The following is a 14,017-nucleotide window of genomic DNA, read 5'->3' as shown; positions in this document are numbered from 1 at the left end:
AACATTGATTAAATGAAGTAAATAGAAGCAATTGCATATTTAGAAAAATCACATTTCTGTTGAACCTCCCCTGTTCGTTATATATAGAAGCGGGTTGAGTGAGGTGGCTGCTAATGAGGGCTTACACTTTTTTTGAGCCAATGTATTTCCATGGTTTTTTGCCACCCCGCCGTCAGGGAGTAACAGTGAAGTTCACTTTTAAATGTGGAGCGTCTGTTCCCCATTCCAAACCTCTCACACCACAACAGATGGGGAGAATATGGAGCTGGGAAGGTTTTTTTACCTCAGAGGTGGTAACACTGAAGCCATTCATTAACACTGAATTTATCACTTCGTTAGCAACACAGCTTCCTGTAGAGAGCCACCAGCCCTGGATGTCAAATCCACTGAGCCTGTATTTTAAACTAAATCAGCTCTGGACAAGCGTCGTGTCATCTGTTATGAGATGTAGCGTACATTATGTTGAATTGCACGCTGATTACTATTGTATTTTTAGAAGGTGGGGTCAGCGATTCTGGAGAAAGCATGTTGTCAAAATCAGTAAATATATCCTCACAATTAGCTGTCATGTGAGTGTGCTTAAATACATTGTGTTATTGCAACCCGACTGGGTTGGTTATACACAGCTTAGGCTCTGTAAACTGGTATGTAAACAAAGGTTATGTAAACAAAGGGGGTCCACCGTAGCTAGAAACATGCATGTTTAGAGAGACTAGGCTGTGTATTAACACTGGTTGTTGTTTTTTCAGTGCACACACTGTATGTACAGGCAGCGGATTGTTAGTAGATATTGTCTAAGAAAAAATTATTTTGACAACAAGCATTCTGCAAAATTGCTGACTCTTTTAATTAATAATTTATTGAAGCCATCAATTTAATATGTTTCTTCAAAAAATATGAAATAAAATGTATTTAAAACTGAATCCGAAATATAAGAAATATGAATTCTAGCATGAATCTACCTGAATGATAGTACACCAATCCGTGTGTGTGCGCAAGGGCATATGTTTCTTCTTTGTGTGCGCCCGTGTTTGTGTTTGAGACAGATTGTGTGCCTGCCAATTTGTCAGGATTGGAGTAACAACAGTCTCATGCTGGGCTCCGTGTTGGCACCATCACAGAGTGACAAGACGCAATACGATCTCATTGGAGGTGTACTTTGTTCCCATGGAAATTGGTCAATTTTAGCAGACGACTGAGAACTTCAGGTGGAGAGGCGGGAAGGTTGTATCCCAGAGGTACGCTCACATAATTAAGCGTCCCCACCAGGGTATTCAGGGCTAACAGCAGGGTTTGTTGTGAATAGAGGTGGCGAACGAGGGTGTTGGAAAATCATAACGCAGCACAGAACAATACCTCTCTCATTTTAGAGAGAATAGACTTTAAAAAAATTCTATTTATTTTAAATGTTTAAACAGTAACACATTATAAAAGTGATGTCATTATACCTGGTGTGCAACAGTGTTTCATTTAGCAATTCAGTATTACTTCTTTGTTCGAAATTACCACTATACTGCATTTGAATAAAGGGAGTAATACGTTTGTAAGACATTTCCTTGCTTTTCCTTGCTTGACTCAAACAACTTAATAGCTTTTTCGATATGCTCTTGTTATTTCAGAGGGCATCTCTGCTGCCATGTCTGATTCTCCTCAGCTAAATGCACAAGAGGACAAAGATGTGGAACCTGTGTCTTGACAGCCCGGGTCATACTCAGGAGCCTTTATTACAGAGTCACACGTTCTCCCCTAAGAACAATGCTAACGCGGGCCTGTCCTCGGACAAACACCAAAAAAAACCTTTAAATGGAACCCAGCCGAAATCCATTTGTATACAGCGGTGTCCCTGCTGTTTCCCCATGCAGGCCATTCATTGCCTTCAGGAGCACTTGTTAATGGACCTGCTTCACACCCCACCTCAGAGGTACACTGTGTCCTGAACAAAAGGCACAGAGACATCCGACAGTGTCCCGGAGAAGGCCACCAGCCCCGAGGTGTTACCAGCACCTAGTGAGCTTCAATCAGACGCTCGCAAGAAACACAGCGGGGCCCGCGCTAAAAACACTGGCCACACAGCCAGGTGTCAACACGCCACCCTCTCACCACGAGCAGAAGGAGTCTAAACTGGCCCGTTCCGCACAGCAAATGCACATTAGCCAACCTTTGATAAAACAGACCATGAAAAAAACAAGACCTCGAGGCTCTTCAGATGATTACGATAAGGACAAAGTATTCAGATGGGATTCTGTGAAGGAGCACTTCTCGCACAATGATGGAAGGCTGGAGACCAGAGTGATGCACCAAAGAGATACAAAGCACAATGTGTGTGTAAAAAGCATGTCGGCCTCTCTAGACAAGGTTAACAACAGCCTTAATCCCACAGCCAGAAGTCTGTGTTCCTGCAGTGGGGATGAGGTGGAAAATGTTGAAATTGCCAACCAAGAGGATCATTTGGGTACAACCCAATCTCATGAGCCCTATATTGATAGCACAGCACAAGAAGGCCGCGGTGATGAGGAGGGTGACCCTGAAGACAAAGACAGTTTGGGTCCAAGAAGAGTGGAAGAGTTGCAGGCGGAAGAAGTTGCACAAGATACGCTTTTCTTTTCGTGCACAAAATGCAATGTTAATTTCGAGGAGAAAAGACATTTCCATAGACATATGATGTATCATTTAGGCGGGCATAATCAGGTGAACAGCGAGGATGTTTCGCAGCCCTTTGTATGCGGGGAGTGTGGGCGTTTGTTCTGTGATAGCAACTCCCTCATGAGCCACATCATTATTCACCAAGACAGGCTGGAAACACTAATGGTGGAAATCAAAGGTCTCAAAAACACTGAATTCAAGGACCCGGGCCGTACCGCAGTGCAGTGCCCGCAGTGTGTACTCGGTTGTACTTGCCCTAAAATCTTGGTCCAGCGCGCCAGAACACACGACAATCTGAAGCACTACTACTTCTGTGAGGAGTGTAACTACATGACACTGACACAGCAAGCACTCGAAGCACACCTCCGTGTCACACACCTTAACGCACAGCAGCCCAGCTACAGGGACACGACTCGTACTAATGATGCAGCAGAGAAACTAGACCGTGTTCAGTTTCAGGACAAAATGTGTTTTTTCTCTGGCAGAGATAAAGTAGTGTTGGGGAGGCGTCAACGATCGCACTGTAGTAATTACACAAAGGTTTCTGACCGGCTAAAAGTCGCCAGGTCTAAACCAAATCTGTTAACATCTGTTTTTGGAGGAACAGCCCATTTCCCCCACTGTAAAGAAGGGGTCCATTGCATTCACAATTACAAAGAAAATACTGTGAATTCTGCTCAGTTCGCCCAAAACAGGCTCTCACCTTCTTTGTGGAGAGTGGACAGGCATGGAAAATTACTCCTACAACCGGTAGAAACATTACATGTGGCAACTGATCTCACCTGTGTGGAAGAAGACACCGAAAACAATGTCTGGAAGGCTTTTGGCAGCTCAAAGCAGCTGGCAAACTGTCCTGCGGCCCCAGATCTTCTACTATCGGCCCAAAATCTTAAATTAGACCAGATGTTCTGCCAGGCGAGCAGGGGTTTACAGAAGCAGGAAAAGCAAAATGCTCCACCAACGAGAAAAATGTCAACACCCTTGCTTAAGACTATTGACAATATGAACGATGATATATCGCCAAGACTTAGCCAGCGGCTCAAGAAAGAGTTTCCAGATAGGGAGTTAGAGAGAGGGAGCAGTAACTTCTGTAGTGATGACACCAGTGGAGCTACAGGCAGCATCTTGAGAAGCAGCGAGAATGAAAGCAACCCGTACGCTCGAAGGTATTTCAGAAAGAGGCAGCAGAGCTTTCCAGTCAAAGACCAAAGCCCTCAAAGTGTGCTCAAAGACCAAGATAACGCAGACGAAGACTGCAGCGACATAGAGCAACTCATAATCAAGGAGGAGTACATAGAAAATATAGTGTGCGATGGATCATCCCCAGAGTCGCCTTGTATGTCTCCGAGTGACGCCTTTGATGTTTCCCCCACACCAGCGGTAGAACACAAGCCCTGTCCATACTGCCCGGCCATGTTTGAGTCTGGAGTGGGCCTGTCCAACCACGTGCGAGGGCACCTTCATCGAGTGGGTTTGAGCTATAACTCTCGGCACATGATTTCACCGGAGCAGGTGACGTCGCGTGACCGTCAGCCACGAATACGCAGGAGGATCCCCTGTGGCCTGAGGAAAATGAGAAAAGGTATGAGTATTGGTTCAACTTATATCAGAGGGAATTAAACACTAACAATTCCACAAAAGGTTCTTTTTTTTTATAAAGAAAGATAAATGGATAAACGTAATTTCCAGTTACAATGGTTGGATCCGGAGGTTGAAACGGTGGATGGGCGTGTAGCACATCACACTCTCATGCAATAGGCTTTTTTTTTTTGCATCCTGTCATAGAGCTGCAATAAATGTAAGCATCTTTTATTTCCCAGTGATGTGGCTTACATTCAGTTACCTGCAAAACCAAATACATTGCCATAAGCCCCAGATGTGCATTGTGTTAAGTGCTAGTTATCAGTTGTTAGGATGCTATCATGTTAAACTAGCAAACATACATACCTGCTTATCAGTATGTTGCTATCATCATTGTGAACATGTAATGTTAGCATTCTGACATCTTATTCTTCAACGCACCGCTTCGCCTTGGATTAGCCGAAGTCGGAATATAGGTCTTGTATAATACTGATCGTCTCTAATTTTGACCAAGTTTTTATTTTGCTAATCCTAATCCATAACTATAATTAATTTTCCATAAATACAAACATTCTTAACGTTAACCATTCGGCTATTGTGCCATTTGCAAATATTTTATTAGAACCACACCGAGCCACCACACATTCTAGTGGGGCACAAGTGATCATTGAGAGGGATTCTTTGTGTATGACTGTGACGACTTTCTTTTTCTTTTTTTAGGAAAAAGTCTACCTAGCCTTTAATGACACTACAAAGCTGTTTAGAGCTGAGTGAAATCAAATCATTCTCTATAGGATTGTCATTATGACTGACCTCTTACACATTCTCACTTTATTTTCACATTGTCATTTCTATAGTAAATGTAGATGACAGTTGCTTTACATTTACATATAGGCTTATGCGAGGTATGTGTTGATATTGTTAAATGAAGGCCAGTCTGTCTTGAAGAAATCCAAAACATTACACTGTCATGAGCATTAGCTTGGTGTTTTTTCTTCTTTCATTTCCATTTTTTGTGACAGAACTTTATGTGCCATTACAGCTGTTAAACCTGAAGGCCAAGGGGAGCACTCGTGTCCTCTGTGCTGGGGCTGGTTTGACACTAAGACCGGCCTCTCCAACCATGTGAGGGGACACCTCAAACGGATGGGTGGAAGTGTTGGCAGCGCCAGCAGCAAGTCCCCGCTGTGTGTCCTAAATCAACTGCTACAGGACAGAGAGGAACATCTAAACATGCTCCAGGTCCTCAACAAGAAGAGCCAATTATCCTCCTCAACATGCTTTGTCCCTGAGAAGATAACCAGCACTAATGGCCTGGACCTGAAGCGCTCGGGCATCCCACTGAAAATCCACTATGAGATAAGGAGTCCACATGCCATATTGGACAGCAGCTTGGTACCAAAACAGAAGGCAGAGGCTTTCTCAGCAAGGAATAAGCTCCAGGTAGATGCACAAAGAGGCACTACTGAGGCTCCATCAAGCACTTTAGTTGAACTGCTTCAAGTCAGACAGGAGCTCACAGCAGGATACAGCCAGCAAGCCTATGCAACCAGGACCAAAGATTACATGGAGGAGACACAGGTGACCAGTGTGGGAGCAAACCAGGCTAATGGTAGGGAGTGTCATGCTATAAGCATGCTTTTTAAATTGATGTCTGATGTTTTGATCATACTGTACATATGCAACATTTACTCTCAAAGCATCATACACTTTGTTTTTATCTCCCAGGATACGGACCTACAGTAGCCAATACATCTTGAAAACTTTGAAAATTATGAACACATCGATGGTAAAGGGGCAAATAGTAATATGTTGTCACTCACTCTCTTTACTTTTAAAGGTTTTCATTGTGCTGTATTGCACTAGGTATGTTTATAACATCACCACTCAACATCTGCACTCTGATTTTCATTAATATTTCATTACACATCCTTAATATCACTCTACATATACCTGAACACTACAGGTAGTAAGTCAAAGAATGTGAGGATGGTCCACACTCATTTGTTTTTGGGAAAACACACATACAGCAGACTGAATGTCCCCAAAGTGCTTTTGAAGTTCACTTTAAAAACTCATGAGATCCTCTGGATGTTTAGTTGGAAGCCCATCATCCATGTTTACACAATTTAGTTTAATGTCTGTCCAAATCAAACTTTCATCAGACAGAAAACCGACCACACAACCTTTTTCCTTTGCTCAAGAGTCCAATCTTTATGCTTTATGTGAGTTACTGTTTATTTTTAACAATTTGATTTCACCAAACATTTAAGTGATCTTCTATCACAATCATTCAAGATTTTTTTCCGATCACATTTCTTCCTCAAAGATGCTGATTCACCACTTTCCATCCAGGTTTTAGTAATGCGTTGGACAGTTCTTAACACACTTTTAGTAGTTTCAACAATGTCCTTAGTTGTTCTCTTTGCTTGGTGAAGGGCAACAGCTTGACCCTTCTGAAACCAGAGTAACACATTTTCCACGACCACAGCATAGGTCTTTTGACATGGTTGTTTAAGAAATAATAAGCTATACACTGCATCAGTTAGGGTTGAATAACTTGTTGCCTACTTAAACATATTAATCACTGCAGTTTTCATCCAATGGAGGGCCCTTGCCTATTTGCTTAGTTAAATCCAGGTGGTGACTTTTCTTTTTGGCCAGGTAGTGTAGATATAGCTTTCTGCACTTTGTCCTAAAAAAGATTGCAATTTGAAGTATATCATTAGTGTGTTCAAAATAATACATTTTCATAATTGAGTTCATATTGAATCATCACCTCAAAGTCCATGATCAACATGACATTTATTATTTGATAAACATTTATAATACCTTTCCGTGCCAATGATAACATTGTATGATTAGCTCAGATGACTTTGTAAAGTGAAATTTCAATTTGGAAGATCTTTTGGGATAACTACTCAACCATCCCATTTTTTAATATTTCTTACAGCAGTGTGATTGCCAGCTTTCTGTCACAGGACTAACATATTTGTCTAGTTTGGAATCCTTTGTGGTTTTGGTTTGGAGGTGTATGTGAAAATAGCCCCCCTGTAGACATATAATTGTGTTAAACTTCCACGGTAACACTTTCCAAAAAAGGAAAGTGTAAATCAGATGCTTATAGAGTGAAAGCAGGTGGGAGAAGACTTTAGAGCGCACTGGGAGTAACAGTTTTTCTTGATAATAAAATAATTGCATGAACTCAAACACTATCCGACAATGCTTTTTTCCCTACACTACTCCTATTCTAATAATAATAATAATGGATTGGATTTATATAGCGCTTTTCAAGGCACTCAAAGACGCTTTACAGGGTTCCAGGTTCCATTCATTCACACACACAGTCATACTGGTGGTGGTAAACTACCATAGTAGCCACAGCTGCCCTGGGGCAGACTGACGGAAGCGTGGCTGCCATTCAGACGGCCCCTCCGACCACCACCTCAAACATACAGCAGTCATACACATTCACACGAGGCAAGGTGGGTGAAGTGTCTTGCCCAAGGACACAACAACCATGACACAGGTGGCCGGGCGGGGATCGAACCGCCAACCCTTGGATCATTGGCCAACCCGCTTAACCACCTGAGCCACCGTCGCCCGATTCTACAGTCTAACTCTGATTTGAGGCCTTGATTTGATATATGAGTATCATCCAAAGAAATATTCCATTAAAAGCTAAAGATTAAGCAAATGTTAAATATAATCACATACATGTTTTGATCCGCATGCCTTTTTCTCTGAGTTTAAATGAGGTGTTCTATCTTTCAGGGGAACGTGATTCCAATGAGGTATGTTTTGAGTGTAACAGCCCTTTGCCCAGGCTTCCTGCTCACCTTCCAGTCTATACACACAGGAAGAGGATTGGCATTATTGGAGCAGCAGGTAAGTGACGATAATGAATAGCTAAACGTCAACATGTATGTTTCCCTGTGCCACACAATCAAAACTTTAGTTTAAAGGTCACATATTCTGCTCGTTTTCAGGTTCATAATAGTCATGTGGTTGTCTACTAGAAACTGTGTTCATGGTGTTGTGTCCAAAGAACCCTTTATATGTCTCGCAGTGCCATTGCTGAATCTCCTCTGAACGTTTAAGACGCTTAATATTTTAAAGCCTGTCTCTTTAAACCCCGCCTTCCAGAAAGCCTAGTCTGCTCTGGGTACCTGGGGTTGTGCTTATCACAGGTGGAGTTAGTGCTCAGTAAGGTTGGTAATGGGGGCCGTGGCTTTTCCCCTTATGACATCATAAGGGGAGATACATCTGAGTGGGGGTTTTGAACACAGGTTTTTGGAAGGTTGAGGTGGTGAAAAAGAGAGAGGGATGTTTTCTTACATACTTTGGGAGTCTCTAGACCAGGGGTCTCCAACAGGTCGTTCGCGAGCTACCGGTAGCTCGCGGGCGGGTTTTCAGTAGCTCGCCTGACCGACTTGTAAAAAAAAAAAAAAAAAAAAAAAAAAAAATGTTTACAAGTTAAAAATCTGATGAAGGTAAATGCACCTCTTCCCATGGTCAAAACTTTGCGATTTGCGGTAAATAAATGTTCACATGTGTCTCAAAGCGTTTCTCTATCAGCTGGTGTGTGTGCTGCTCTGCAGCTCTGCATGCTGCCGTGCATAACTACGGCATGCACTGTCTTTGACCTTTGCATAAATGTATTTAATCATTTTAAGGGGAAAACACATTGTATTTAGTTATTTGTAAAACAGCCTGCTAGTGTACCCATACAAGATTTATTTTCTGAATTTCAATGCTGCTTTATTTTTACGTTTTAAATTGAGAAATGCATGTTCCAAAACGACCAATAACCTCTGTATTTAAAAAGAAATCAAGCAAGTAGGCTAATAATAACCATTAATGAATTATAGGCTATCGCATCACAGTAGGCCTAATTGTCCACAATAATCTCACAACAGCCCCTATCCAAAAAGGAACTTTAAAAATGTACAACTGTAAGGTCAGTTGTCTGTTTTATTCAAATAAGTAGTTGTTTATTTCTGTAGTGCGTATTGGCATCTTTGAGCAAAATACCCCCTAAATTTTCGGCGCGCCGCGTCGTGCCGCGCCTCCCCACACCTGGGGGGTGACCACCTTGACTAAGACCTTTTCTGGGGGAAACACTGTTGCGTCACAATAAGAAGTGTAATATAGACATTGATGTCAATTTTCAGTGATGTATGTGACCCACAAAAAGTGTAAAGTAATGTTTCCTTGGACCTTTGATGGAAAATGATTTATGATAAGCATTAGGTATTGCAATTTCACACGTGTACAAACAGAAGCTTAATTCATTTGATGTGCGCTATGTAAATAAATATAAGCGATTTGATACAAGTAGCTCTTGGCCACTTTAATTTTTTCAAAGTAGCTCTCAGTTGAAAAAAGGTTGGAGACCCCTGCTCTAGACACTCCCGGGACCCATATTAATATTGAATAAACTTGAAAAAGTTCCTTTTGCATAATAGGTGACCTATACTTTTTTTTGTTTTATCAATGGTAAATAATAGTTTTGCATTGGGATTATTAGTGATGATGAAATAGTGCAGTGGTGTCTGTCTTTGCAGGCTATGATTATAAACAGAAGAAGCCAAGACCAAGACCTGGGCTCAAAAAGAAGATTTTTCCCGCCTTGAATGCTGAGATATACACACTCACCTGCAGGTACATACAGTAAATGCAAGCTTACAGTATATCTAACACACACAGTCTCTACACAGTTACATATTTTATATCGGTCAAAACTCTTGACAGGTTGTTATTCCTAATCAAGGAGCAGATAAGAAATCTTAAAGAAATAACCCCTGGGCACCTCCAAGAAAAGGCCTACTTGTTCCCGAAAAAGAAAGTGCTTACAAAGTGCCCTTCCAATTGGCACAGCAGTTTAAATGTGGATAGTAAGTGTTGGCTGAACACTGTGACAGGGTCCATTGTGCTGCCATGCCTTTTACACCTTATTGTAGAGGCATCCACACATCCACATAGCGGATACTATTGTATGCTATTATCAATGCTGTGCGGAAACTAAGCATTCATCATTGGCAGGTCCAGTATGGCTTGGTAGAAACAACTGGTCTGTAGGGAGGAGAATTCAATTATCTGGCCTATAGCTGAAAGTCAGAGAAGACCTTCCGTGTAAAAAATGCTGAATTTCACCACACTTCATCTGGTGTACACAGGTTTAAGAGAGAGCATGTGCCCAGCAGCACTGAGGCAGTCTGGGTTGACAGCCACCTCAGGTCCATCTACAAAGGCCTTAAAGGTGGAGTCAGGGATTCTGGAGAACTTGCTTCACACTACCTGTGTGTGTGTGTGTGTGTGTGTGTGTGTGTGTGTGTGTGTGTGTGTGTGTGTGTGTGTGTGTGTGTGTGTGTGTGTGTGTGTGTGTGTGCGCGCGCACACCTGAGCGACCAAGGCCAATCCAATTCCAACTGCGTGTTAGGGAGAGATCAAAACAATGCAATATTGTGCACTAACTCTGGCTTTTCACTCATTTTATTCTTCTGCAGATTCTGTGACCTAGTCTTCCAGGGACCCTTGTCTATCCAGGAGGACTGGATCAAGCATTTACAGCGCCACCTTCTGCACACTGCTGTGCCCCACTCAGGGTCAGGGATGGTAGAGGTTTTGGGTCTCCATCACAAAATACAAATAAGCATGTTTGGTGAGCGTCCAGATCTTGAGTAGAGTTTTACCCATCTACAACTCCTGAATTTTGCACTCTGTTTCTATGTATTGTATAATCAACACATTGCTGTTTATAGAAGTATATAATAGTCCATACCAATTGATAATAAATACTACTGTATATAGTAGCAATCATTTTACTATAGGATATTGTAATGCTATGCATAACCAATTTATTTAATAGAATTTATAGAATGTATCTTGATTGACGGGTCCATAGGTTAGCGTCAGTAGTGGCAGTATGAGCAGCACACAGATAAAACACTTTGCTTCATTATAAGCCAGTGCAGTAGTGACATTATCGGAACAACTTTTTACTCCTCTGTTTGTCATGATATAAAAAGTGCCTTGTTATTATGACAAAGCATTTAGTTTTTTCAAGAAAACCTTTTCATTCTAAAAAAAAAAGTAAAGAAAAAAAAAAGAGAAATTCAAACTTGGCAGTCAAAATTGGTAAGTCAAATTATTCGACATATAGTTAATGATCTCCAATGGATCGTGTCCAGACCAACAAACTGAGCAAATTTAAATTTGCCAGTGGCAGGTCTGGATTTCCAGGCTGAGAAAGAACAGCTTTACTGTTGAATGAATGTACTGTATATATATATCACTTCTAGTAATGCCTTTCCCATGATAGTGGATGGCCAATTGTGATATTTAGCTTTATTGACCAAATGCCATTGTAGGTATGTTATTTATTTATCTCTCTATTGTATCTTGAAATATTCAACTTTTAAAAGGATAAAACATGTGTCGCTCATTGACATACTGTACAATTCCGAGATGTATCTCTAAAAGTTCTATCAATTCAATCTTACTGCCATCTCAGGCTGTATAGTTTTATACTAAGTGTTGATCAGATTCTAATTCAATTATTTTTTAGATATGTGACATTAATAATAATAGTGCATGTGTATGAAAGTGTCAATACATTTAAATATATTAAATGAAATGTTCTTAATCAGCCAAATGTACTTAAGCATTTTTTAAGTAAGACTTGTATTCAATTCCATTCACAATGCGATGACTATATTTTAAAATAGAACGCGGCAACTTTCTTACTACAGTTTATAGAGCTTACTTGATTTACAGTGGACAAAAGATTTGACTCTGTACGTTTAATTGAGCAGGCTGTCTTGAGATTTAGGTCAAACAAAAGACTTCATTTGTTACGAAAAGCTTGTTTATCACATACTATGCTGTTAAAAGATGCAGTTTAAAAACATATCATATTCAGAATATAAAGTGAAATGTTAAATAAGTATCATTACTATGGACAAACTTTTTTCACCATCGCATTTTCATCCATTAGATTTTTTGAGAATGACAACATGGAGGATTTTTTTGACACAGTTATTTGAATGTATATCAATGTTTATCAATTTTAGGCTTCATTCTGCATTAGTTTATATATAGAGAATCATCATATTTCTTGTCAATAAATGATGATGCATCACTCAAGGACATAATAATAAACAGTATACTGACTCAAACTTAGCTTAAACACGACGGTAATGACTTTACCTTAGCAGTGACTGTCAGCTGGGCAGCAGAAAAAGCGCTGTTAGTGTTGGCTAAGGATGCCTGGTGCCTTAATTAAGTATCCTTAACTTTATATCAAATAAAAAACAAAAGATTTATTGTATGAAAGACAATTTAAGTTTATGTAGTGTTTACGATGTAATCTATTACCGTCTTTACTTACAGTTGTGACGATGGCCCTTTTTGGTGGCAGCACACACAAGCTTATTTTAGAAATGTTTTGGGTGAAAGTGGTTTTAATGAAGGAATAAAAAGTTCCTACTTTCCTTACAGACTAAATGTTAGCGTTAGCATGGAGCTTAGCCTTTCAGTTGTTTAAAGGTGTGTTGTGATTACGTCAGACAATTCGATTCCTTCCATCCAATACAATAATTGGTTACAATATCTTTGGGGTGAAACCACACAGACCTCAGTGAGATATTGCACTATTATTCCCCAACAAAAAAAAAGTAATGTTAGGGCTATGTGCTATTTTAAACTCCAGTTTTTAAGCGTTAGCGGCATGACTGTTTGATGTATCTCATCCTAGATATATAGCCACTTCTGGGTTTCTTTCTACTTACCAGTGGCAAAGGGGAGCTAACCCTGCAGTTTATCTTGGGCAGTATTTAAAGCAGCGATCAAAGCTGTACAAACCAATTGTCGTCATGCTCGTCCACGGGGAATTGTGAAGTACATTAATGCCTCCTTCTTTGGGAAATAATTGTGCCCACTCTGTGACTTCATTAGGGTCTCCTGGCTCTTTCAAAAGATGTTCTCTCTGAGGGGTTGAAAGCCACATCGCTGGCAGACAGCATCCCAAGGGGGCCCAATGAATAAAAAAAAAGGAGAGATTATAATGAGATTGAGTTAGCCATGACCAGAATTGGGGCTTTTTCATTATTCCACTGGCTGAAAAGAGAGAGAGAGAGAGAGAGAGAGAGAGAGAGAGAGAGAGAGAGAGAGACAAGGCGGACATAAAGAAATGTGTTGGTGCAAGGACCCACACTCGCCATCTGCCATGGGGGTCCAATGGTAGGCAGCCAATGCATGCTTCTCATTGCCATGGGTATCAAAAGGGCCGCCTCTCTGGAGAATGCTCCATTAAAACTGCAAAGGCCAAAACACCCCTGTGTGCACACAAATCAAGAGAATATAACCTGCATTTGATTCACATGTAACACTTGCCATGGATTAAGCACAATAAAATGCGGAGGAAAACATCAGAAAAACTTGAATGATTTGTTATGATTTAGTTTAGCATGTTCTTAAGAAGAAAATGTATAATACATCATAAAGTATGAACACATCCTTCCGTTATAACCTTCAGAATAGTGCTATGAATGATTGTGGAAAGTTAAGTTGATGTAAGTGCTTTAGAAGTTGAGATTTGTGGTTCAGAGTATTGACAAAAAACTAATGTTGAGTCAAATAAACACCTTAAAATGAACATTTCAGACCTTTTATTTACAGTATATTAGTATGAAAGAAGACAGTTTATGGACGTAAAATAGACCAGTGCTCCAAATTGGCCAGTGTTTGAAAAAACTACATACAACTACATTTTCCCTCATGCAGTGTCTCG

General features: G+C 40.6%; 1 protein-coding gene across 1 annotated transcript; it reads left to right on the top strand.

Annotated features, from left to right (window-relative positions):
* Positions 1-1,636: 1,636 nt before the first annotated feature.
* znf644b (zinc finger protein 644b) lies at positions 1,637-10,911 on the top strand (the record flags this gene model as incomplete). The annotated part of the gene is given in 9 exon segments (XM_080032868.1): positions 1,637-1,693; positions 1,695-1,817; positions 1,819-1,851; positions 1,853-1,939; positions 1,941-2,033; positions 2,035-4,225; positions 5,267-5,836; positions 9,792-9,888; positions 10,734-10,911. Coding segments are annotated over 9 exon segments (3,429 nt in total).
* Positions 10,912-14,017: the final 3,106 nt, after the last annotated feature.

Source organism: Ammodytes marinus (assembly GCF_949987685.1).
Source record: "Ammodytes marinus genome assembly, chromosome: 8".
NCBI lineage: Eukaryota > Metazoa > Chordata > Actinopteri > Uranoscopiformes > Ammodytidae > Ammodytes > Ammodytes marinus.
This window is presented reverse-complemented; position numbering and strand designations above follow the sequence as displayed.